This window comes from Pezoporus flaviventris, unplaced genomic scaffold (genome assembly GCF_033815535.1).
Source record: "Pezoporus flaviventris isolate CSIRO_AGI_PZ_B2104156 unplaced genomic scaffold, CSIRO_AGI_Pfla_v1 ptg000018l, whole genome shotgun sequence".
Lineage (NCBI taxonomy): Eukaryota > Metazoa > Chordata > Aves > Psittaciformes > Psittacidae > Pezoporus > Pezoporus flaviventris.
The window spans coordinates 1,671,395-1,698,072 of record NW_026892566.1 but is presented as its reverse complement, the minus strand read 5'-3'; the positions used below and the strand labels follow the sequence as shown (position 1 = coordinate 1,698,072).

Here is a 26,678-nt window from a genome sequence, read left to right as displayed (position 1 = left end):
AAAACCCAAAACACATCCCCCCACACCCCCCCAACAAAACAACCCACACCAAAATAATCCCACAACCACACACACACACAGAAACAAACAAAGAAAACCCCCAACACCAACTGAAGACTTGTAAGAGTGAATGCGATGCACAAAAATACCTTTAAATCCAAGCTGGCATATACTCAACCTCTAAGTAAACACAGATAATACGGGGTTGCATCCTCTCCAAAGCAAGTGGAGTGCAGTGTGCAAGTCACACAAGCGTCCTCTTGAGACCACCCATACACCAGTTCCAAATGGCAACACACTGAGGAGAACCTACTTGAAACGCATCTTGTTCCATGCAAACCTGAATTCACCTACTGATGAAGAGCTCAGGATTACATACTTCATTGCCAGCCAAAAGCATGGGGGTTTAAAATGTGGCTATGTGAATCACAGCTGGAATTAAAGACAGCTGCAGAAGTTTCTGGAATAAGAGTGTCTAGATAATACATCAAACCCAAAGAAAATCAACTGAACAACAGTCTTCAAAATGCTTTATTGAACCGTGTGTCTTATTGTAATGTGCAGAAGATGTGTTTGAAAAGACTACAGCTTGAAAAATTTCTGCAAATCCTCAACAATCAATAAAAATAGTCCCTACTGGGGGTAACTCTCAGGATAACCAGAGGCCTCATGTAAAGTTTCTCCTGAAACATTTTCTGTTCCAGAGACTAACAGAAAACAAAGCCAGTACTGCTGCTCTATGTGAAAGCAATCAAGATTTGAGGATTTAAAAGGAAAAAAAAACCAAAAATACTTAAACTTCAGCCTATGGAGTTGGTTCTTTTGCTGCTGTTATGTTGGATTAGCATACACATCACAGTTCTGCTGAGAACACTATCTGGTGTTCAAGTCTGTAGATTTACTCTAAAACCCTACCAATGCTGCAGAGATGGAAGGATACATAGAAAGAGAGAGGGGGTGAGGTGAGGAAGATCTGGGAAGACACCATTATGATATAAGCCTAGTTTAAATTTTCATCAGAAGCTGTGTGCATTTTGGTTTTAATAATCTAACTTTACATTCAAAAAACCCAAAGGAAAAATAAAAGTAAAGCCACAAAAAGAAAAAAAAACAAAACAAAACCAAACCAAACATACCCATTCTGTCCTTGCCTTGGGGCTATTATAAAACTTCTATGCACAAGAACACCATACTCTCCTTTTGCAAACCAGCAGGGTTAAAAGTATAGGCATGTAGGTGGCACGATTCAACTAAAAGGCTTTTTCAACTTTTTATACCAGCAAAAATAACCAAAAGAAACAATAAATAAAAGATGCTAAAGTTAGCATTAAGAATTCAATTGTAGTATTTTGACAATCTGGGAATCCGAATCCTTGAGCTCTCCTGATACTGACAGGTCTCTGCAAACTATGAAGCAAATACATAAATAACTCAAAACATGATTGAGACTGTGAAAGGCTTTCAAAAACTAAAGACAACATGATCCAGGTTAACTTCTTTTTAAAACAGTGAATATATGAATTGTCTACACCTGAATAAAACATATTTAACAATGAAAAAAATTCTAACAACCACAAACAGGAAAAACTTTAAACAAAAGTGAACATCATTTGATTTCAGGGCACACAAAAGCCCCTCGCAGTAGCTTCCAGCAGTGGCCTTACTGTTGTTCGGTCTCCTATAGGTGCATAAAATGAAGTTAAACTCCACACTGAGGTGATGGCTAACAGGGCAACATAATGGTCACATACAGCAAAACACCATGCCCTGGTCACAGCAATATATCCCACTGCAGAGTTTCCATCCTGTGCGGGAACAGCACATAAAGATGCCATTCTGTCATGTATTATTCAAAAGCTACTTTGTGGCCATAAACAGCTAGTCAGCACTAACCTTTTTATCATGTAACCTTTGAATAATGGGAAAGCTTTGGGTATTATAATTTTACTCCTTGTGTTTAAATTTTTGAAATGACAAGGTCACTAAAACTCATGCACGCTGCAAAAAACATCATGCAGTAGTTAAGGTAAACCATCCAAGCAGTTTTATTCATTAATATTCATAAATACACACAGCAGCTTCATTAGAGATTTTTTTTTTTCTCTTCAGTTTGAATGTGGAGTATTAGGAGAGCCTTTTGCATGTCAAGGTACAGGACACAGAGCTTTTTGCTCTGCACTGCAGCCTACATTTACCTGCTAGAAGTCAAAATTAGTTAAGTGGAAGTGATTATCATATATATTCTTTTCTCTCTTTCTTTTTAATGTACACAATGTAACAAGAGTGACAGACCTGAAATTACAATCACCAAAACAAACCCAAGATAGTTGTTGTCCACTTTCATTGGCAAATACAGCACAGAGGACATTGTCTGCAAAGTGGGATGTCATCAAAGAGGAGGTGGAGGAGGCTCATTTCCTTTATTACTCTCTTTTAAATTTAGGTTTTCTAAAGCAACATCTAGAGGCATAATATCTACACAGCCCATAGCACCAAAATCTGCAATCTCCCCCCGCTCATCCTCATCTGAGGAGGAACTTTCTTCCTGCATCAAAGTGGACAGTAGAAGCTCCTGAACAAACAGGCTGCAGTCTGCCCGTTCACTTTCCATTGACTGACGCTCCACTTCTGACATCTTCGGATCATTCAACCTGTACAGCAGCAAGGGAAGAAGACAGGCAGTTGGTGAAAGCCCATTTCCCCAATGACACTACTGACAGGTGCCAAAAGGCACTTGGAAAACCACTCCTTCAGGACAGTCCTGCCTGCTCTGGCAACCTCCAACACCTCAGCGCAACATGCACGTAACCAACCACCCCTTTCCTGCTGCTATCATAGCATTCAAAGCAAAGCCCAAAGCTAGAGGGAAGTAAGAAATTATTTGTGAGTTTTCCTGGTATGCAGAAGTCTATTGGTGAGAGCTGCTGTGATTTCCTAGACACTCATTATGTGCCTCTTTTTGTTTCTACACCAACTTCTAATTTCACATATGCCACAAAATAAATTACTCCATGCGTAAAGCCTAGGGATTCTCAAAAGCACAATGCAAAGTTTATTCCACTTCTCCTGGATTAGTGTGGCCCGACAGGCAAGGAAATTCCAGCTCTGGAAGTCACAATCTGTGAAACTTACAGGTATTTTGATTAAGTCTCTCAAATAGTAATATGAGTTTCTGGTACTGGTTTGCACTTAGATAAAATTTTTATTAACTCAAATCCAAGTTTCTTGACACAGCTCTGGAAACAATATCAAACAGACAAACAAGACCATGTACGGGGCAGCATGGTGGGGGAGATGAGGAAAGCATTTTTATTTCAGGTCAACACCCAATCGTCTGAAAGAACTGGAACGACACAGTGGGTGACTCCTCTTTAGAATAAACCTGGGAAGTATAATTTCTAAACCAGGTAAGTATTCTGTTAATTAACAGCATCCCTTATTTGCTTTGTTATCCAGTCTTTAAAAATAATTAATATAAAAACTGAAAGTTGAAAAGGGTTTATAACTGAAGACTGATTTTCTATTAAACAATGCTATCTTTGATTCTCCATTACAGCTCAAGTCTACATGGTTGTATCACTGGAAATGCACTTGTTTTGTTGGAAGCAGTAGGGGAAACAAGTACAATTTTTTTAGAAACTATTCCTTTTGCTCCTCTTGAAATTGAGATGCAGCAACCAGTGTTTACCCATTGCGTAGGAGCAGACAGACAGTACATTGAAAAAGATGTTACAAACGCGAACAAAAGCGCCTACATTGGCTGCAGATTTGATGAAGGATCTGGCAGAAGTCCCCCTGCCAGGAGTCACAAGTAACTTACTCAGCCCAATCGCAAAACCAGCCTCCTTTTCAAGGTCTGCAGAAATTTATACTCGAGCCTAATTCTTTAAATGCATTCCCAGGTGCATCAAAAGTAGTACCAGCAAACCTGTAAGACTGCCTCTTCTTTTCACAAATACTAGGCCACCACAGGGTATTCCTGCAGCCAGCTCCTGGAGTTGGCTTTCCAAAAGTAGAATAATGCCCTACCAGCCAGCTATAAACTGCTACTGTTGGATATTAAATTATCGGTTTCACTTTCACGCTAGAAATGTGAATGAAGCGAGTTTCATGTATCACATGTTCTGTGAGCACTGCCGATGTCTACTGTGAATGTATTCCATATGATTAATTAGCTCATTAACTCTAGGATACATCTGATCAGACACTGCTTTACTACAGCATGTGTCTAACACTTCAGTTTCATTGAGCTATATGTCTCTAACAGAACCAAGGCAAACAGAAATGGTAAAAGGTAAATACAAGTAAATAAACAGAACAAGTTACCTCATGAGAAGAAACTGGGAATTCTGGATAGTCTGCTGACTGTTTTCTGTGTTAGATGTGTTGGTGGTTGTTGTAGATTGTGTCATCGTGGTGTTAACATTGATCGTATTGGTGCGTCTAGTTGCATTGCGCGCAGTCTCCAGTTGTTGCCTTGCTGCCTGTGCATGTTGTCGTTCCAACTGCAGTTGCATTTGCAGCTGCTGTAACTGAGAAGCAGAAGGACCAGAGGAGTTGAGCTGTCCTCCTGCAGAACGCCTCACACCTGATAGCTGAGATAAAAGCTCTGCCAGGGAAGAGAAAGTTTCTGTGATGATAAATAAGCATTACACAATGGAATGAATATACCCTTCATCAATTCCTTTTCTCAATCAGTAACATCAAACAACAAACAATTCAAAAGAGCCCATGAAGCTCTAGAAAAAAAGTCCTAGCATTAAAGGTCTCAAAGGGTAAGGACGATTCAGACTCATTTATGTTGATCTCTTTCAAATAAGGCAAGAGTTTAATGCCCTCAGAATAACAGGTGAGCCAATCTATAAGGAATGCCTGGAAAATGATGCCCTTTGCAGCAACTCCTTGAAGCTTCAAGTCAAAACAGCAGATGACTAAGAAATTATTTTATTCTGGCTTTGGTTGGCGATTTTATTTTTTGATCAGTTTTATTTATATTTATTTATTCGGTGATTTTATTTATATTCCCCTCAAATACAGGCTTCACCTTCCAAAAATCCCACAAGGAAGCTGCACTGCAGCAGCAAGACAAATATTGAACCACTGCCTCAAACATCTAATAAAACATACACAATAAAAAAGTACTGCTTCACATCAGAACTGGTCAAGTATTTTTACTGTATGAATTACTATTTCTGACAGAAGTACAGAGAAGACCTAGCAATTACATACTCTGTCCTTAAAGTCTTCCAGTTCAGAGGGATGGAAATGCTTATAGCAAATTTCATTTACAAAGAAATTTCTGAAATAAGTATTAGCAGCAATTCATTGCTCAGTGTATTACTGCAGAATCCCCTCTGCACCCTGTGTAAAAGGTACTTCTTATATAACCTGCTTGTTGCAATTGATGTAAGGCCAGGCAAAGGAGGGGGTGGTACGGCTTCTGCCCCTTAAGTCTGTATTGAGAAGTTACCACATAGCTCATGACAACTGTCCTTCCATTAACAAAATACAATCCTTCCAAATGAGGCTTTCAGCTTCAGCACCTCCACAGACAGGCCCTGTGACAACCCAGCTAAGCACACTGCTCACCTGGCAAGCAGCCATCAACCACATCAAGCACTGTGAAGCGCATCTACACATGCGGCTTCACGCCAACAGAAAGCAGGGCAGCTACTATCACCTTGAATTTTATTTCCTGTGCAATGAGGACACTGGAGTAAAATCTGTGGTTACAGCTCTTACCAGCTATAGGATCCATGGCTTCTCTATTGCTTGGAGAATATGAACTCTGAGAAGATGAAAGCCCACCAGGGGAAGTGGTAGTAAAGTGCATGTTTGATCTACGTGCACGGGGGCCTCCCAAACCCCGGCCTGGGTGGAACATCCTACGTACATGCCGGACACCACTGGATTCATCGTAACCAAGAAGTTAAGAAAGCAGAACTGTTTGGCATTGAGAATTAAATGACAACATTTTATGGGTGAAATACTCGGGTGAACACTGTTCTTCATTCATAATGATCCAACTTCTGAGGCAAAGCTATGGTGCAGTGTAGCTACAGCGCAAATCTGAGTTAGTCAGCTGAACTCAAGATACACAAGCCCTGTGTACACCAAACTCCCTTCTCCAGCTTTTTATGATGTCTAGGAAACATCAGGATCTATTTTTAGGGTTTTTTTTTAGATCAAAAGTTTTCTACTCAGAAATTTGAAAACTCTGACAAATGCATGTTCAGCCAAGGTTATCACAGAGACAGGAATTTTATTTTCCCTCCCCAGTTCTTAAGTACTGAAAATAATAAAAAAATATTGCCATACCTGTCAAAAGTACCTGATAGCTGTATTCCTTTTGACTTGCATTTCATGTTTTTATCCAAGCAATTTCATAACTTCAATCCCTTGATAAGGGGATTGAATGATAAGTTTCTGGAGCATTCAGCACTTTCACCTTTCCTCTTTTAGCCAAAGAAATACCACTAATTCCAGTTATGACAATGTCATCTTTCATTTTCCCCCATTTCTCCACACCAGATACTTCTATTTCAAGTCTACCTTTTGTATGTTTTCTCATATAAATTAAGAAAAAAATTATTTTAAGATTTTTGTCAGGAAGTTCTTAACACTTATTCCTCCAAGACAGTCCAGATGAGGGTTCATTTTAAAAATCACTAGTATAACCCAGCAGTGAAAAATGAAATAGCATGGGCTTGATTATCTTATTTTACTGTTACTAGACTTTTAGTTTAGATCTTCGTATCTTCCATGTTCTTTATTTTTATAATAGTAGACTTACCACAGTATCCATTACTGTGTAAGAGTAATGTGCAGTAAGAGTACTGTGTCCAATGTACTTTTTGTAAAACACAATTACAGCGCAGAAACGCAGGATATCATGGAGGAGGTCAAGAACTTAAGACTGAAAGTCTTTCCATGAAACTAGACTTCCTACAGCAAGGAAGAACTTCTGGCCTTACAGAAAGAGTTTACAGAATATCTGCCTTTTTCAATCCTATTAGTACACTACAGGGTAAAACACTTAATATCTAGGGTGTAAGAGGAAAACCTCCCATGACACAGAACACACTTTCCCTAGCACAGAGTGCCTTGCACCTCTAAGTGTTAAAAACTAGATGCTGCTGGAGACAAGGTACTGTATTAGGTGGAATACTGTCTCCAGGGTTCAGCAAGCTTGTCATAACTAGACTTGACAGAAAAGGCCAGTACCTGGAGCTTTTTCAGACACAGGACTATGGGGTAAATTTCCTAACTGCAGCTTTTGAAGTGTTTTAAGATAACTCTTTAAATACTAGCAAAGCATGTGCCCAAGTCTATGCCAGAGTAACACAATACTCTGCAAACCTTAACTTGTGACAAAAAGATTAACTAAATATCCACGCACAGACCATTTGTATGACTGATTCTGAAAAGCCATTTTACATAAATTTTCAAATATTTTTCTACTCAAGTAAGAAACTGGGCTTTAAAGAGTTGTCCCCAGATTATAGAAGTAAAGTACACACTTTGCAATGGCTTCACAAAGTTACATATTAAGCCTTCTGGGACAAGAAAAAAAAAGAACATAAAACCTTCAAAACTAAAATAATGCCTAATCAATATGTAGTGATGCTGCTGCTCCTTAGACTTCTAGCAGACCCAACAATAAAAACTTATGCAGACTGTGACAGAAGTCTTCTTCACTCTATCTAGAAAGAGTGCAAGTGAAGAGCCTTCTCTATATCCTTTCTGTACATGAAGATTGTTACAAAGCATGGAGTGTTGCTCTGTACAACTTTAACTTCAGGTGAAGTTGTTCACAGCAGCAACACAATGGTATTAGAGAACAGCCTTCTAACAGCTCCCTGACTTTAACAGTTATTTTCCCCTATGCTGGCAGATCCTCTTCCTTTTTTCCTATTTTAGACCTGCTTGCACTAGACATGAAGTAAAGTCCAGCATGGAATAATCACTTCAGGATATGCTTTTCAGGTTTTGGAGACAAGATAAGCAATAGCATACAAGCAGAAAATTACATATGCATTGTCTTTTATGCTGAATCATGGACGATTTATTCCCAAAATTTATCCAAGAAAGATCCATTTTGAGATGATTGACAATGAAGCATTACTCTGCATTTGAAAAGATTTTTTCTAACTCAAGTATTCATTCTCAACTTAAGTCATTCAGTGGCATCTCTTACACTGGTTTGGGAGAAAAAGCTGAAGGGATTTGAATTCTCAAACATCTTGTTCATTTCAACATGAAATTAACTGTAGTCTAAGAAAGATTTTTGGCCTACAGAACAGTTACATGCACTCTGCAGTAATTAACATGTGCAGTTAGTCTGTCCTGACCTTAAACCATGGTAACACTAAAACAAAATCATAACAGAAATTGAGATATCTCCTTAAATGCTGTCTCCCTCCTGTTAGTATAATACCCAGTTGCTAGGGCTTGGATTATTTCTTATTTTTCTTTTACTCCAGTTGCTAGGGCTTACATATTTTTTCTTCCTTTTAAAAAAATCTTTAAACAAAAAAGCTACTACCAGAGTAATAATGTACTCTATTTGTTTAGATAAGACAAGGAATACTTCAGAGATACTTACTGTAGGGAGGCTACATGAAATAAAAGCCAAACCAAATTATATTTAATCAGTTAACCCAGGTATGTGTGTGTGTCCCAGGAAATCTGAAAGTTCTGCAGGGTATGTGTCAGTAACAATGAAATCAAGTTTTCAAAACATGGTGTTGAAAGTAGTTAAGCAGTTTAAAATCATTTGCCAAAACTACCTGAGCTCAAATCATCCTCAGATCATGTCACAAATACCTACAGCACACTACTGAACCTGGATACATAAAGCAGCATCAAGACTAATGACAAGGCAGGACAGACCACAGTGCAAGTGGAAATAAAACTCTCTCAGCGTCCAAGTTCTTTATCTTCACTGTTAGAGTGGAAAGCACTGCCAAGTTTATCTACAGTCTCTTCACAATCTAGTATTTATAATCTTTTAAACTAGTAAATGAACCTTTTTAGTTTTGACATACAGATCTTTAGCAGCTTAAGTTCCACAAAAACTGGAGGTATGACCCTTTGACCATAAAAAGCAAGAAGTTATCATGGCTACTAGATGAAACATTCTAGCCTCTTTGCCGCAACTTGGAAAGGATATTAAATCTCTGGGAGCTCTGTGTTCCAGTGTAAGATGAGCTGCAAAGTCATCTGTGACATGATTGGGATCCCCTCCAGGTAATGCTGCACATATTGGACAGATCTGAAATAATAAAACAAGGAAAAACATGACTTTAAAAATTTTTACACAAAACAGAACTCGTATCATTGAGACAATCATTAGACAAGTGGGCATGATTCTTATGCTTTGAAATCACAGTCCAGATATTCACAAACTCTGATAGCAACATATTCAAAAAATACAGAAAATGTATCCAAGTGCAGCTAAAAATTAATGTATTTTTTACTTTGCAATTTTCAGAATGTTAGGAAAACCAGAGCCAGAATTTTCAAATTCAGTTTGCAATGTCTTGAAAATTAGTCTTTGTAGACAAATTGTCACAAACAGTAGAGTCTGATTACACAGGATTACTACTTATCTGCTTGACACTGACTGCAGCAGACAAAACAGAATGTGCAAGTATTTGCTAAGTATCAAACTGGGACCACCCATCCAGGCAGCGTGTAACTACAGGTTTGGCAGAGAAGGACTGTTCCCCATATACCTACAGAACAGTATTTTGGCAGAAGGCACTGACGTCTGGTTTATTTGTTTTTTTTAAAACCAAAAAACTTGTCAACTAAGACAAACAGTGCCATAATTATGGCTTGTTTTTTGAGTAACTTCACAAACAGCTTGAATAGCATCTCGTGTTTTTCTTTATAGTAGTTTTGCAGTCTGCTTTTAAAGTTCCACAGATGACAGGAAAAAAAAAAACAACCCCCAAAAAAACCATTCCACAAAAAACTTCCCCACATGTTAAATGCTCAAATTAATAGCACTTTGACAGTTAAATGCAGCTGCTGTCTATTCATTTATCTCTATTCACTGCAGTCAAATAATCTTGACTTTATGGAACAACTTGACTGCAATATAAAGCCCAGGTTCCTAGTATTCTTCATGCATAAACTCAAGCTCTTGACAACAGATCACAAAAGACCATGGGCATTAAGAACACCTATGTAATAGCACACATTCATCTTACGGATGTGAAGACAAGGTCTTGAAACAAGTTTACTGTAATATCTCAGCTGTAGTATCTTTTCACAACAGCTGTCACATCTTTAATGCCACTTTAACTTCAGTAGTCAGCTCTGAGATGAAAATCACTCTTGAGCATAAAAAATGGCAAAATCTAATGAATTAAAAAAATACTCGGAAAAAAGGGGCCCAGGGAGATGTGCATTGTAAATTAAAAGTGATTCCATCTCTGAACACTTCCATTAAATAAAATATCTAAATAAATATATAAATACAACACATCTTTGGAAGGACAGCGATAATACAAACACTACAAGCTCTGTATCTAAACAGAAATAATTGCTTGAATGCCCAAGACCACAAATATTTAGAATCTGTATTTTCTTCAGTAATATTGTAGTCTTTCACTATCCAAGCAGTTCTATGCCTGGATATGCACACTAACCATTTATCACAAAAGCCAGATTCAAAATTTAGGAAATACAAAGTCATATTCAAGGATTAAAATATTGTCCTTTATCACTGTTTTGAACAAAGATTTAACAATGTTGCAGATTGACTCGTAAAAAGGAACTTGCTTTTTCTTTACACATACACCTCTTTCAGGAATCAGTGGAGTAGCAGGCGCCTAGGATCACAAATCTAGGCTTTATGTACTGAGCTCTGGAAGTCACAGCTGCAAACAAGGGTGTGTCAAATTTAAAAATCTGGAATCATAACACTGTCAGGAACATATCACTGACATCAAGTGGTGCATATCAGAACTGCAGTACTAAGCCACCAAAGAAAGCCATCCAAACGTGAAATTTTCAACAGTTCATGCTCCATTTGAAAGTTGTAAAGTTAAAGAAAAAACCGAGGAGATGATAAAAACTGCTGTGCGTCGCTATGTTAAGCTATATTCTTCAGCGCAACTATTTGCAAAGTAAACTTTTTGACTTCATATGTCCTTAAGGGCAATCTTAACACCTCTGGAGTCTCAAACAGGCAGGCAAACCAGCTCCCCTATCACTCCTTTGCACAAGATCCTTAACAGGGATGGAGCAGAAAGGTTCCTTTTCTTCCACAGAATTCCTTGGAAGTTAAGAAAACTAGAAGATTAGAATATAGAACCTATTTGTAAGCAATTTCTTCACAATGTATTAGTGATAATCCACTTCAAGTGTTCACATTTTTCTAGGAATCTATTTAGCCAGACAAGAGCACTCTAGATGTCCTGCTAACCTCATTTCTCCTACTCCCAGAGACCATCAAGACAGCGGGAGCTAACACCTCAGATGAACAAGTGTCAACGGAAATAAATGTTCCATCAGGTTAGGGATAGGAGAGACATCCCTGCTTTAACAGCAATAGTATCAGAAGAATGACAACTTTCACTGCACCTGCATACCAGGTCCATTACAAAAGCTATCTGAAGAACGTATCAAATTGTCTCCCCCTCTTTTAGTTACAAAAGACTGGCAAAGATATGAGATTCCAGGACAATTACACACTGATTGTGAAAAGGAAGACATAGCACAGAGAGAGTAACCCATAACACTGTTCTAAATTTTGTCTTACAGGATCATAACCTCCTAAACATGGCATCCTTTGTATGAGGACAAACAAAACAGCAGCCACAAAAGAAAGCAAGCTCATATTACAACACACATGAAACACAGAATTTTGATGTTGCTGCCAAACATAAGTATGTCTTTTCTATAAAGCTCCTATATTCTTCTATAGTCTTTTATATTTTATTTAAATGGATTCATGCTTCAAGAAAGAAAAAGGAGGATACCAATTCTCCAGGAGAGAGACTCTTTTTAACGTATGTCTACCACAATTGAAAGCCAATTCTGGAGGATCTTACCACTTCTGTTGATGTTTCTGCATGCTCAGAAGTAACATGTTCTTGAAGAGATGTTTCCGTATAACCCATTTTTCCACAATAAGGACAAGTAAAAGACTGTGGCTGCTCTATAGAGAAAGCTTCTCCACCATAGTACAAATCTGTAACAGAAAGTGTTTAAACAGAGGTTACTTCAAAGCAGTAGTGTTTATTTTGTTCATGTAAACTCTGTACTCTGTACTTCAATGTAATCACTGCCAAATCTGATATTTAATTGAAATGGCTATTTTAATCTTGTATAAAGGCTGATATTCCAGAAGTGTGCAAATTCTGATGACAAAACCAGACAGACTACATTTCATTCTCATTAGGAAAGACAACTGAAGTTTTCTAGTATTCAGAAGGAGAAAAGATTCTTATGTATATATGCTGTTGATACTACCAAACCTCCAAACGCTCACTTTTCCATCACTCTTATTATGCCACATAACAGGGTCACCTATGGTATTATTCAATCATAAGATGAGGTTTTCAAAAACTGAACTCTCAAAAGTACCTCAAAAATTCAGATTAAAAGTTTAAATGTCCTCAGTGATAGCATATGTCAATATTTTCACCATAGCTGAACAACTGCTTTGCAACAATAGTCATAGAAACTTCTTGACTATGTAATATAAATGACTGAAGTGAAATAGTCTGGTTATCTGTCACACACTGGTTTTAGGTGTGTTGAATTTAAGCATTTCTGCATTTCTGATAAGAAACAGGCACTTTTAAGTTGCTAATGTAGAAGTTCCAAAAACTTAACTCGAAAATGGATCAAGCCATACAAGAAAAGAATGCTTTTCTCTCTCATCTTGTGCAGGTGTCATGTATAAAACAAGAAATATGAATAAACTTCACATTCACACCAAGATAAATGTGATCATCAGCAAGTAATGTGCATTTTTTTCACTGACATTCTTGCTAGCACTCACTTGTAAATACCTGAAAAATTCATAAAATTATGAATATTCTGCTATAAATTAAAAATTAGACAAGTCTGAACAGATACTAGAACTCATGCTCTGCACCGCAAGGCAGTATCTGTCTAGTGTGTTAGGAACACATCCTTCTGACTGCTTAAGTTGCGGTTTCCTAAGTTTTATGACATCTTCTGCTATTGATGTCTTTAGATCATGACTGGGAAGAACAGAAGAGCATTTCTGCTTCTGCAACTTTACAAAAGATGTACAAGGTAAAAAGGTATGTACCTATAATCTACTATATTAACAGAGCATTTCAGATACAACTAAGTTTTGAGGGCTAACACTCCAAGATGGTACAGGAAATCAACTTCAGTAACATGCTAATACGCATAGTTAAAGATACATAATCAGGCTGAATATACTGCAGAACAAAGTTAATGTTCAGTAAGTCCCTGTCTCTCTTATCTGGAAAGAGCTTCTAAAGCATTTAAATGCTAGAGGAAGAGAGAAAGATACCCCTTTAACAGGCATAGTAAGAAACGCCCAAGGAGGCAAAACGTACTTGCTAAAGAAGGAACACTACATGACACACTGAGCATTTTAACTGGTTCATCAAACTAACTACCATTGTAAGCTTGAATATCATTCTGAATTTAGGTTTGTTTATTCACATACACATGAAGAAAACATTATATCCAACTATCTAAGCCAAAATTTACAGCCAATTAAGTCTCAGTTCTCCAAAGCAGCATTTGAGGTTTCATTGACTGTTTCATACAGTAAAGCATAGAAGTAAATTTTCAGAGAATGGAACTCCGTATGAGATGACTGAAACAGAACTGTACAGGCTGAAAGACAGCATGAATGCAAGTTGGAAGACATGCCCAAAAGACTAGCATATCCACCCCCCCAACCTGCAAGTCATTTATACAGTACCAACACAAACAGAGGCCTGGAATCACTATTAGAGCCAATCACAAAGGTCATCACACAACATGTATCAGCACTCAGTTCTAAATTCATCTGAGTCATCCAACACACAGAATGGGTGTTTCCTTGACAGGCTGTCAAGCATCCTAACAACAAGACATGTGGTGTGTCTTAATTCAGAACATCTGTCCTTACCCAATTCCCTTGAATCCTTGGGAAGAACTAGTGAAGCTATGAAAAGGTGGGAGAGGTTGCTGACCAATACTTAAATTTACCATATTCAACTGAAGACAACAATACTATCAGATTGGAAGAACTTTTTACAAACTCTTAAATCTGCTTGTTTGGTTTACAAGCTAAGAGTATGTTCTGAATGCTCAAACCCAGGACCAGCAAATTCCTCCACATCAAGGCTTTTAAAACTATTTATTCTTACCAATTACTCACAACAAGCTTGTGTTTTTTATTCCATATGAGTAGACTGGTATCACAATTACTTTGACAGGTGACCAGAAACACTGGGCCTGAGGCAGTATTACATCATTAGCATTCCAACATCAGCTAGGTACAGGTGTTAAGCAACATCAACCTACAGGATGAACCAATCAGATTTACTTACATACACAACTATCTTAAGACTGGAACAGCCTCTCTAAAACATTTTCCAGGTGGCGACTAGACTCCATTCACAAGTTTTACTATCTCCTCTTATTTACATGACATGCAATAAAGACTTGCATGAAAATTAACCAAGTTTGAAATGTTATGGAGACTGTTTCAGATAACACACATATGTAATTCATAGAATTTGGAGCTCCTAACCACTGTTACTTCAGTACATGTTTCAGTAAGTACTCTGAAATTTTCTCCAAAAACAACATTCAGACTCCTATTTTGTTGTAGCCAAAAACCTGAGTGGGGGTTAAAAAAAAAAACAAACACCAAAACCAACCACAAATATGCTGCAGCATACTCAAATACAAACAATTTACCTAAGTCATGGTTTCAAATGAGGAAACCACAAACAAGGTTTACATGGGACTATGTTTTAAGCAGTTACTAAACCAGTCTCTGAATGGATCAACTATAGAGACTCTGGAACAGATATTCCTTCAGAAAAATACACCTGTAAGACAAAGGACTCAAAATGACAGTTGTCTAGAACAATAAACACAGTGTTCCAATGAGGACTGCTGAAAGAACCCTCCTTACAATTAGATGAAGAAAAAGTCTATTTAAAGTAACTTACTGCACAAGTTGTTACATATATAGCAAAAAGGAAAACTTTAAAAGAATTCTTACTTCTACAGTGCCTTTGCATAGAGAAAATGTAAACTTCAGTTCTCACTTTTCACATGTCCTAAATATGTAACAAAATCGGAACTTTATCAAAGTTTCATAACAAAGTAAATAAGACAGCCAAATTTTTGAACTGAATAGTTAAAAATTCCAAATTTAACTGCATTTAATCTGCCCCAAACAGCATGTGTAAATACTACATTGTTCTCTGAAACCAAATACTGCAACAAGAACTTCTGCAAAAAAGTTCTGCATACTTGCGGGAATAGCAGAAATGCCAGTCACACACACATCAAAAGCTAATGACAGTTTGTTTAGTTGATCCTCTGATTTCCCTCAAGCTTTGGTATGATCCTCATGATGATGATAATCCAACACCTACTTACTGATTGGAAAAATGAAATTCTCCATCACTGCAAACATGCACATACAAGCACACAGGAACACCGAAAGTCAAATTTTCCTTTGAAGACTTTCTAGCGGAGCAGACTAATTTCTGGGAATTATCCAAGTCCTGGCATCTTACATACTGAAAGGGATGAAACAACATGCAGACTCAAAGAGGCAAACTAATAAAAAACGGGCAAATGACCTTACTCTGGATTTTCCAGCTGGATTTGCATATATAAAAGTAATTCTGCATCTACTATCTAAAAAGAAAAAAAGTCCCTCAAAATTATCAGGTGGTCCAAAACCCGCTACCTATAAGCCTCACTACTTCATGTACATTTTTCAAGTAAAGCGTAAGTACCAACTCCAACTTTGCAGATGCAAAGGGCGCAGGGCCACAAACAATCTAAAGTGAGTGGTAAACAGATCAGCATGCAGGAGAAAGTATCTTTTCCTTGGACATGCTGTTAGCTCAGTCCAGATGTCAAAAATGCCAGCAGTAAGTACACACTATTCTATCACAGAGTGCAGAGGTTTGATGAGTACTCTTAAGTCCCGTGTTTCTGGCCTTTGCCTTTAAACAACATGACACAACCCATTTGTTAATTAAAAAAAAAACCAACAAAGAAACCCAAAAAACAAACATTCTCTCCCCTCCCCCCCCCCCCCGAGCTCTCTCCAGCCTCCTGATTATATTCCTGCATGTTCTCCCACTCATGACTCCTTCCATCTTTCTCATAATACAAACAAATATGGACATGCCAAATAAATGTACCTTCATCTGCAAAGCACATGTTAGAAGTTGTATCAGTCACTGGCAAAACTAAGTGTTTTTCCTATATAAGTTTATACCTCCCTTTTTTCCCCGTCAACTTTAATTCACCTCTTACAATCCAAATCTATCCTTTTTTTTTCGTCTGAAATACAGGCCACCAGATGCATTAAGATATAACTACGAAAAAAAAAAGTTGGTAATTAAGCGATCTCGTGAATCTTTGTGCCTAATTTTAGCACTGAAGTTTTTGAATGGATATTTCTCTACCTGTTTATTTTTTACAAGTGCATCATAACTATGAACAGCCATGCAGTCATGTTATGGACCACCAACGGGCCACTTGCTAAGGAAGACCCTAACAACTAGGAGTATGGGAATGAAAAGAGGAGGCCATGACTCCATGGCTGCAGAAGGGAGACAACCCAAAATTATATTACTGTTTTAATTTACAGTTGTTTTACTGTTATGATGCAACTGGCCCACAGTCGAAGAATTATTCCTTCTGGCCACAAAGAAATCTTTCAGATAATGTATTTTTTTCTTTCCAAATACCCTTCTACACAAAAGCAGGAGTACACAATCCTTCAAACTCCTCTGGACCTCTAAAGCCCTCTTTTCAAATTAGCTAGGAAGAGAAGGTTGCTTAGTAAATTAAACCGGACTAAATTGCATCTCTCTAAGAGAAGATTCATTGCCCACTGCTTTATCAGTCTAAGGAAAAATACAAAGGCAGAAAAGAATCAGAATACTGTTAAAGAGGACCCAACAGGAGTTTGTGAAGTTAAATCTGAAGCTCAGTGTTTAGACACTTCAACTTTTCCTGGGGGCAGGGGGGAACACATACACACACACACAAAAAAAAACCAACCCCACACATACACATGACCCTCACATTTTAAGTGAAGCTCAACCAAAATATAAGCTGTTTCCTTTTCCCATCTATCTATGGTACCTAACAAGCTACAGACTGCTTGTATTTAACATTTAAATCTAAGTAACACATTCTTAAGCCAGGGAGGAGGTTAGTAATGGGACAGAAGTACAGTAGATAAAAATATATCTTCCAAAGAGACGATTCAGGACTACATTTTATAACAGCTTGCTTATTTTCTATTAAAACATACTTCTTTACAAGGGTATACAGCAGTCAGGTATTTTAGTTTTTCGTCATATGAGTAATGTGACTTTGATTTGATATATACATAGAGATAAAAATGTTGGCATTATACAAGTTGAACTGTATGCATTTGCATTTTTGCCCAATGTTTGAAGAAACTAAGTATTGGCAACACACCACATTTTACAAAGTATATATAATCCTGTATCACTGATCAATCAGCCATACTATTCAAATTGTATTACCCTTAAACTGCCATTAGGTCCATTTTGCTGCAGATTTTATGAGGAAAAAAAAAAGAAAACATTCTAAAACCTGACAGATACTCTGCTATAAACTTCAAATAGTAATGGTCACCTTCTGCTTATAAAGATTTGCATAAAGGCATGGGCCAACAGGAATCTTACAGAATTTACCCCAGCCCTGTCCCATGCAGGCAGACCTGGCAGTGATGCCAGCAAGGTGAGGGAACAGCTGTGAGGAGATGGCAGTGCGTGCAGGGTGGGCAATGAGGTGAGCAGGGGCCAGCCATGCCCATAGAGCTCGCCCCTGCTCGATGGGTGAGCACAGGGGTGATCCCCTCAACTCAGACTATGTCAGACTTACTCAGGCACTGCAACTCTTTTGAGGCATCCTCTTACAAGGAGACATTGAATTGAAGTCTCAATTCAGCAGAAGGCCATTAAGATGTCAGGGGTGGAATACTCACCCTATGAGGGGAGACTTACAGGGCCAGCACTGGCTCAGCCTCAAGCAGACACTTTTGGGTCACCCAACAGCTGCCCCACACCTACAGAGATAGGATCCAGAAGATAACAGCCAGGAGCTTCACTGTGTACAGTAGAGGAGGACAAGAAGATGAAAGGAAAAACATTTTCCCCACACACAGACAAGCAGCGGAACACAGTACCCAAACAGCCCCTGTACCGTCTCCGTTCCTGGATGCTTTCAAGACCAAAGTGGACAAAGCCCTAACTATCCTGGTCTGACCTTGGAGAAGAAAGTTGGACCAGTGACCTCCAGAGACCACTGCCAACCAGAATTATCTTATTACTGATCCTATGAAACAAAGATAAACAGTGATAAGCTGTAATACTCATCTAGACTAATATTCTGTTAATCACCAATGTTGTCCTGCTTTACAGACTGGAGAGATCACCTCTCAACAACTGTGACCTCTATTTCCTCACCTGAAATTCTCCTCTTTACTACAGAGGCAGTGCAAGAGGCACACTTGCTGGAGTAAAATACCAGCCTGGGTAAACCTGGAAATAGCTGCTCACTCCTTTCACCTTCACTGTTTCAAACTTTTGGCAAGCTTCTAGTACAGCTGTACTAGAAGCTAGCAGGAAGAAACAGCACATGCTCCAATTTTTTTCATGCAGTTTCTATCGGCTGTCAATCTCAGTATTCAACCTCAAAGCCAGACAGTGCTGGGTTAAATGCTTCAGTGAGACGCGCTACTAGGGCTGACAATGACTACATGGCAGGTATTCAGTTATTTGTCCAGCTGCAGATGGGCGTTTTATTTCCCCAGCAGGCCCCGAGCTGACAAACAGACCTTAGGTGCCTTGACCAGCCTCAAAGCAGACCTCCACATACACCCTCTGCCTATGGGCTACATTTAAGTTCTGATGATCTGGACATGAACTGTGCTGCAGCAGCTCCCAGCCCTCTTCCTGCCTTAGGTGGCTTTCCTGCACAGATCTCATAACTTGTTATATTTACTTTGTCAGGGACATGCTCCTGTTACCAACCCTGCCCTGCACACCCTGACAGCGAGGACACTGCCCCTGCCTGTGCTGTAGTTGTTCTCAGCTCTAGCTTTTTATCCCTTACGGAACAGCCCTGGTCTTGCCCTTCCCCAACAGCAAGAACCACATGCTGAAGCCATGACCAAGTGCAGATGCTAATGAAAACAAGAGAGGATTTGCAACTCATCTGACAATACTGGTAAGTGCCAAAACAGCAGCTGCTGGTCAAAGGCAGGGTTCAGTGAGCTGGGAAACAGCTCTGCTGAAATGGACAAGGGGATCCCAGTGGACAATAAACCAGACACAAGCCAGCACTGTGCCCCTGCACCACAGAAAGCAAATGATGGTCTGGCCTAAATCAGTAAGAGAACAGCCATCAAATCAAAAGATGTTACCCCACGTTACTTGGCACATGTTAGGCAACATCAGCAATACAGGGTTTAGTTTTGGTCTCTCTATATCAAGACAGATACTGAAATAAAATTGAGAGGATCTAGGAGGTATTTTTGCATTGCAAGCATGCACACATGCACACACATTTGTGTCCACCCAGACAGCCGGAGAACCTGACATCAGTTGAAGAAATGAGGTTCATCCACCCTAGAGAAAGCTCAAAATGAATCTCATCTCCAACTTATACTGAAAAAAGTAGTTGTGGAGGAAATGGAGGTATGCCCTTCAAAGGGAAACATAGTACAGGCTGCAGGCACAAGCTGCTTCAGAGTGAAAGAAAAAATATTCACTGTAGGAACTGAACACTGAAAGAGGTGACCCAGAAGTGGTGAAACATCCCTTCAGGGAAATATTCAGGACTTGGGTTGATGGGAAAGCCCAGCTTATGCTCCTGCTTCCAACAGAAGGGTGAATCAGATGACCTCCTTCCACAAACTACAGTATTCAGTGATGCTCTGACTTGGCAACATATGCAATTAACAACAAGATGTGCACTCACTCTAGTGACTGAAAGAAAAAAATGCATCACAAAAGCCTCAGGCCAAGTTCTGGTGAATCCAGTTAGACCTCATACTACTTATTATCAAGATAACCATTATATGAGCCACTCCCTTTGGCTAAGAATTAAGTACAAAAAGTAGTAAGATCTTCTGTCACATAAGCACCTCAGCTGACAAGTAAGGGTACATTTGTTCTGTACTTAAATAAAAGCAATACAATTTTGGCAGAGAATGCTACTGAAAATTTCTATTACTTTCTTTGCCAGTATAACCCCTTTAAAATATCAGGGGTAATGTCCAAGCCACATGCTTAAAATCATAAAGCATCCTAACAGCTTAGGATTCTTTTTAGGGAAAAAGAAAACTGAACTTTGCTCTGAACTTCTCCATTGTCCTGACAAACTGTCCTACAAAAAGCATAGATGTACAATGACTGCCTTGTAAGCACATTCCTGTTCTTTATGTAGGCTTGTTAGAATTCTGCTCTTTGACCCCTAAGAAATAAGCTAATTGGATTTGTGCTTTAAAGGCCACTTGTCATTACATATGAGACTTCATGCTTTATTTTAAGCTCTGTCCCTGTTACAGCAGCATATCACTCTTGGTGTATGTGTTAAAAGCATTTATTCCAGTGTCTTTTCTGGGGACTGAAGAACAAAAGCACTACTGTTGTTCTGGATCACATCTTGCTTCAAAATTAATACTCTGTCAGACACTGGCTCCTGAAAGACAAATATGCCAAGCAGATGGTACAAGAGTCAACATGTGTAGACAGAAACCACTAGGGCTTTTTGTTTTCAGTGTTCTCATACAGGGCTCCTATACCAATCCAGAGTCTCAAGGAGAAAAAGAAAATACATCAAAAAATATCAAGATGACACCAAAAAGCTCCATCAGAGCACATGAAAGAGTCCACCTTTTTGCTCTGTACTCTAACATTATTACAGTACCTAGGACCCCTAACACTGATCAGAATTTTCATGGAGGTAAACAATCTGCGAACCTTTAATACACTGAAGCCATCTCAGACACAGGATCATTCATGTGATTAGCCATCTACTACAAACTTGAAGTAAGTCACAGCTTCAAGCACAGACTACAAGCAAAGTCTGCAGTTATCTCTATGTTATCTCTATGTAGACAATGCTGGCCAGAAAGGTGATGGGAACTAGACATATAGGGTCCTTTCCGTCAGCTGCATATGCACACCTTGAGCAAATGACTCACTGATGCCCACATACACTTCTAAAAACATAAAACTGACACTGACCTGCTCTGAGTTGTTTGCATCAGTTTTGCAATGGAAGGATTCTCCCACTCTGCTTCCTTCCTGCTGGTAAAATACTCATCTACTACCTATCCACTTCTCTCCTCACCATCAGCAAAAATTGTAAGTTTACTCCTATTAAAAGCCTTCGGGGTTTTGTTTGTTTTCAGAAGTTTTCATACCTTTGAATCAAACCTAATTACAGGTGACAGTATTGAAGTTTGTAGTTTACTTGGCCATTGACAATTTACACACCTACTAACAGCCTTTCATTCTGTGTTTCTACTGAAGTTTTCCTGACTTAAGTACTTAGCAAAACTCCCTACTCATACTGTCATACATTAGGAAACACTTCTCTAATTTGACTTCCCATGTTACTAGGAAGTAACTGGTATCATTACTTCTATGCTATTTAGTTTTACACTGGCAATCTTCCTGCAGGGATTATTTTCTTGTAATCCATTAAAATCTGCTTCTTCAGTGATTTTTAATATTCACTAGTACAGCTATCCTGATAACTCTGAAACAGGTCATTCTAGACCAGTTCTATCATTTATTGTTGATTTTCTACCTAAACTTAGCATTCCTTAGCTTGTAATTTTTTTGGCTGTTCCTCAAACTCACATGATTCCCTTGGCTACACAAAGTCCATAGTTCCTCCAAGTATTTGTGCAATACAGTAAAATAGTTCTTTATGTCTTACATTCTACAAAGAGCTGTAAAATAAAAACATTAAGAATGTCACAGATCTTTCTGAGCCTTAAGGAATATGTTATTTATAAATATCCTATTATTAATTCTCCAGTGTATAAGCTTACAAGGTCACTAGTACTTGCGTGCCATCAAGCTTTGCTGCGGTTCACAGTCTGGTGGTGATGTTTTCTTTGCTGTTCTTGTTCTAACAGTGTTAATCAAACCAGGAGTCTGGCTACAGAGCTCAGCTGCAGTATTTTTTTATCCCCAGCACTGGTTCTGTGGGAGCAATGCTCAGATAATCAAGCCATATGAAATTTCTACAGATTTTCTTACTTCTTATTTTAAAAGCCACAGTAGCATAAACAGCAAGCAATGCAGAAATAACCCTTAGAATACTGTTATCCACCTCAATACTTCTCTGCAACCCTTCTTCCACCTCACCATCTATATTATTCATGCACACTTAAATAGTAAAAAATAACCCCCACAATATACACAAATAACATATATTAAAGCACAAGATCATTTATCAAAGACTTCCAAAAGAGAAACACCCCAGTTGCAAGAAAAAATGTATTTCCTAGGCATTCCTGGGTTCTGTTCTGATAATAGGCATTTTTAAGAAGATCAGAACAAACTTCCTCAGTGTAGTAGACTGAAAGTTTTGACCTTTAATGTTAGCTTATGGCTTCACAGCAACCGTGTTTCAGTCCTCATGATGAGCATTTAATATTTACAATAATGCTGTCCTTTTAGCCCATATGCAAGACCCAAGAATAACGGTTATTAAGTGGTAAAGTTTGAACTCTGCATCTAAATTGGTGCCACAATCCTGAATTAATATTATGTATACAGAAATTTACCTTATTACCAAGACAACAAAAAAAAAAGAAAAGCCCACACTAAAATGGCATCATGCATGTTTATAATGCACTGAATTATTTTCTTCTAAACCCTGGATTCCCAGGGCCTGGATTTCTGAAGTCATGACCAGGCAGTCTGACAGCAAGCAAAGGCCTGAGAATTAAAATTAAAAAAAAAAAAAAAAGACATCTTCATTCAAAGGCTGCTTTGAGAAACCAACTGCATATTTCTATATATACACCTATTCTCTAATCTTTAACACAGTAAATTACATTTTACTTTTGTCTCAATCAAAAAGGTAAAGATGTAATTTAAAATAAGCATTCAGCTTTTAAGAAATCACCATATTTAAATATTTCTAAACAAACAATAATACAACCAGAATCAGCAAAAAGAAATTATTAAAATGTCAGCCCCACAGGTTTAGCATAAAGCCAAGATACACATTCAGAATCAGCAACATCTTATAGCAGTGGTTTGTCACAGAAGTACCTCCTAAATTACAACCTGTTACAAATATAATGCAATAGAAGCAACAAGCAGGTTAGAATAACTTTATTAATTTTAAATACTGACATGGCTTTATAGTCAGAAATAAATCTTAAGTTAGTGTATGTTCAAAGGAGTTCACAAAGATTACATGCTAGTCCTGGACACTGAGCTTTTACACTCAGTACTGCCCATTGCTACCCCTGCTATACCTACAGTCCCACATAAACCACCAGTGAATAACATTCCTACAAAATCACCCTGGGATTTTTCTGCTTGTACACCGTGGCACTTACGCAAAGCACACTGTGGGGAGAAGGTTGCCACATAATCTGAACTGGAAATTAATGAGGAATACTCACTAAGTATATTTATTAGTCTGATAACCTGCTGTTATCAGGCCAAAATAAGATTAATGAAGAAGAAACAATTTAAAAAATACATAAGCCAATTCTTCTACATTAAAAAGCAAAGAAAACATGCCTGCTTTTAAAGAGAGAGCTTATTTTTGGTGTGCTAATGGGGGACACCATTAGTAAGCGACAGTAAGATGAAAATCCGTATTACATTTGTAGACAACACCACAGCAGCAAAATTGCTAGAGTCCGAAGTTATCACTTACCAAAATCTACTCTTGTTAGTATGCACTGCATTGGATGGTCAGTTGTATGCCTTGTCGTTGTTGCACCACTTTCATAACAGGTTGCACACAGATCGTAATCGTAGCAAATCAAACACTTGTATCGTCGACCTCTGAAATTTCCTTTTAAGCATGCATCACAGCTGACACCTGTAAACAAATAAAACTGCATTAAAACAGAAGTGAATGCATTTATCTTTAGTAACAGGCAGATTTGTAACTATTGTCCCTCAACAACTACAAGGAGACAGCTATTTCTGACATGTGCAGCTGGCACAAGGCTCAATTTTAAAATGTATTTGTCTTTCAAATGCACTACTCTCCAAAAATTAGAATCTTGAATTCTTGAAGCAAAATTATGGCAAACTCAAGCACCTGAAATAATAATAGGTTAAAGGTATAAAATCTCTTCAGGCATACCTTCCTACAGGCACCTAGTAGTATTGACTAGTATTTAGACAGTTCAGTTAAGAATCTCTGGCCAAACAAAACTCTTAAAAGCTGAACTATATAACGGCTGATCAGGAGGAAAAAAGCAACAACAATAAGCAAATTTACCACTGATGAAAATGCACAAGCTTTTCAGCCTTGCCTTTCACACTTCCTACTTTAATTCTGAAGAACACCATAACCATCCCTGTCATTATATATAGGGTAGAGATTAGGGCCTTTTTCCATTTAAAAAAAAAACAGGAAAAAGTTAAGGTGTTGTCTGAAGTTAGGCTGCATCAGTTCTCTCCAATTTCTTTAAGCTCAGCCTTTGCACTGTAAGGTAATCACAGTGCGTATGTCAGAGAAAGGCTTCATAGCTTTCAAAGGCTTTCATTTTATTGTGTGGTTTCACATCTCTTGGTTACTTAGTTTAGTGCAAGAGATGTGTCATCATCTTGTAATTTGTCACACCTAACACAAACTTTCTTCAACTGCAGCAGTGAATTAAGGGCTTCCACCAAAGATACCAGTGTACAGAATTAATACAGGATTTTGATCAACATCCTCTTTCAGAATCAGCTAAGACCTGTTCTTCATAGCTTGGCAAAAGCAGACAACTTCAGAGTCAAAAACCTGCCAGAATGAAACAGTCACATTAGCCACCTCAATTTTTTTTTAAGCATAACTGCCAGAAAACTGGTGTTAATACACTTTTTTCAGTTTTTGTTGTGCTACTCCATTCTGCAGCATCTGCACAGAAACTTTACCACATATAAAATGGACTGCAACAAGGAGAAATTTCTTTTAAATCTCTGCTACTTGTTCAAACAACTGCATCATCCCATTTTGATGAACAGTAGATAAAATTATCATTTTTTCATTTCATTTCTTTACCTACAGGGACAGCTTATAGCATTATCTAATGATTTCTAATGTCTAAGCACAGTGTTTATACAAGTACTGAACTGATTTACTTGCCTCACTCAGTATCTGCCTTGAAAGCATCATTCTACATGGAATACATATTATGAATGTATTAGAAAATATTTCAAGAACCTTTGTTAATAGACTCAAAGAACTACAATAAGCCTTGTTACCATCTTTAAAGTTGTGTTTGGGTTTTTTTGTATGTTTGGGGGTTTTGTCCTTTTTTGCTTTAATTTTGTGGGTTTTTTTTTCCTTTGGGGGGGGGGGGGGGGGAAGGTAGGGTTAATCTTTCTCACTTGGCATGCTTTGCGTCCATAAGTTCTGAAGATCTGTAACAATCTTTGATTATTTGGACACTGAGAACAACCTAACTTCTGAGAACACCTGCCAGAATAAATTTAATTATTTCAGTTGGTTTGTTTGCTTTTTCCCCCCCGGTATAGTGATCTACAAAGTTTTAATCTATGCAACATCAGTATCTCCCCAACCACACATGCCATACAAAAAATGCTTAATGGTTACTGGCAGCACTGCAAGTCTTTTTGTTGCCTAAACTTTCTGGAAAACAGCTGATCAGCAAGTTAGATATGACACTGAAATAAACAGACCAGTTTGACCTCAATCCCATGTCAGACACTAACAGCTTTCCAGGTGAAGTATTTATGCCATGGTTCTCCAGTAAGTTTATTCTACCTTCTTCCTTTAAGCTCAAAACAGTTGACTTAATGCAGATGTAAGCCTCTTTGCAACAAACTCCTCCTGTCACATGTTCTCTCAAACAACTACACCATTGCTACTTGAAGACAGACATGTTTTTTAAGAAGTATTCACTTACAGGCTTTCTTCACACCAATATTTCTTCATGTCATCCAAACTGCAACCCCCTTAAATGTTGTGCTATTGACTTTGAAAAAATTCAGCCATAAACATGAATCACAACATAATGTGATAATTTAAAACTTAAGAACATTTCTAGTGGAAATGTACAGCAAGGTCTTCAAACAACAGATGAATTTTGCTCATGATCAATTACCAGAAAGTCTACAGTCTGATTCAAACAAAAAACCCAACATTAACATAACAGATCACTACGGCTGGTAAAGTTAGACAAATAGAGTAATGAAGTTACTGAG

The 26,678-nt window shown here is 38.1% G+C and overlaps 1 protein-coding gene across 1 annotated transcript in view; it reads right to left on the bottom strand.

Moving 5' to 3' along the window:
- Positions 1-513: 513 nt before the first annotated feature.
- Positions 514-26,678, bottom strand: part of LOC133270121 (E3 ubiquitin-protein ligase KCMF1) — a 47,620-nt gene continuing 21,455 nt past the window's right edge. Inside the window, exons 2-7 of the mRNA XM_061455036.1 lie at positions 24,169-24,336; positions 12,066-12,205; positions 9,173-9,274; positions 5,743-5,917; positions 4,327-4,630; positions 514-2,651 (exon numbers count right to left, since the gene is read on the bottom strand). Coding sequence (XP_061311020.1) covers positions 2,390-2,651; positions 4,327-4,630; positions 5,743-5,917; positions 9,173-9,274; positions 12,066-12,205; positions 24,169-24,336 — 1,151 coding nt within the window. The 3' untranslated portion in view covers positions 514-2,389. The remainder of the gene's footprint in view (positions 2,652-4,326; positions 4,631-5,742; positions 5,918-9,172; positions 9,275-12,065; positions 12,206-24,168; positions 24,337-26,678) is intronic.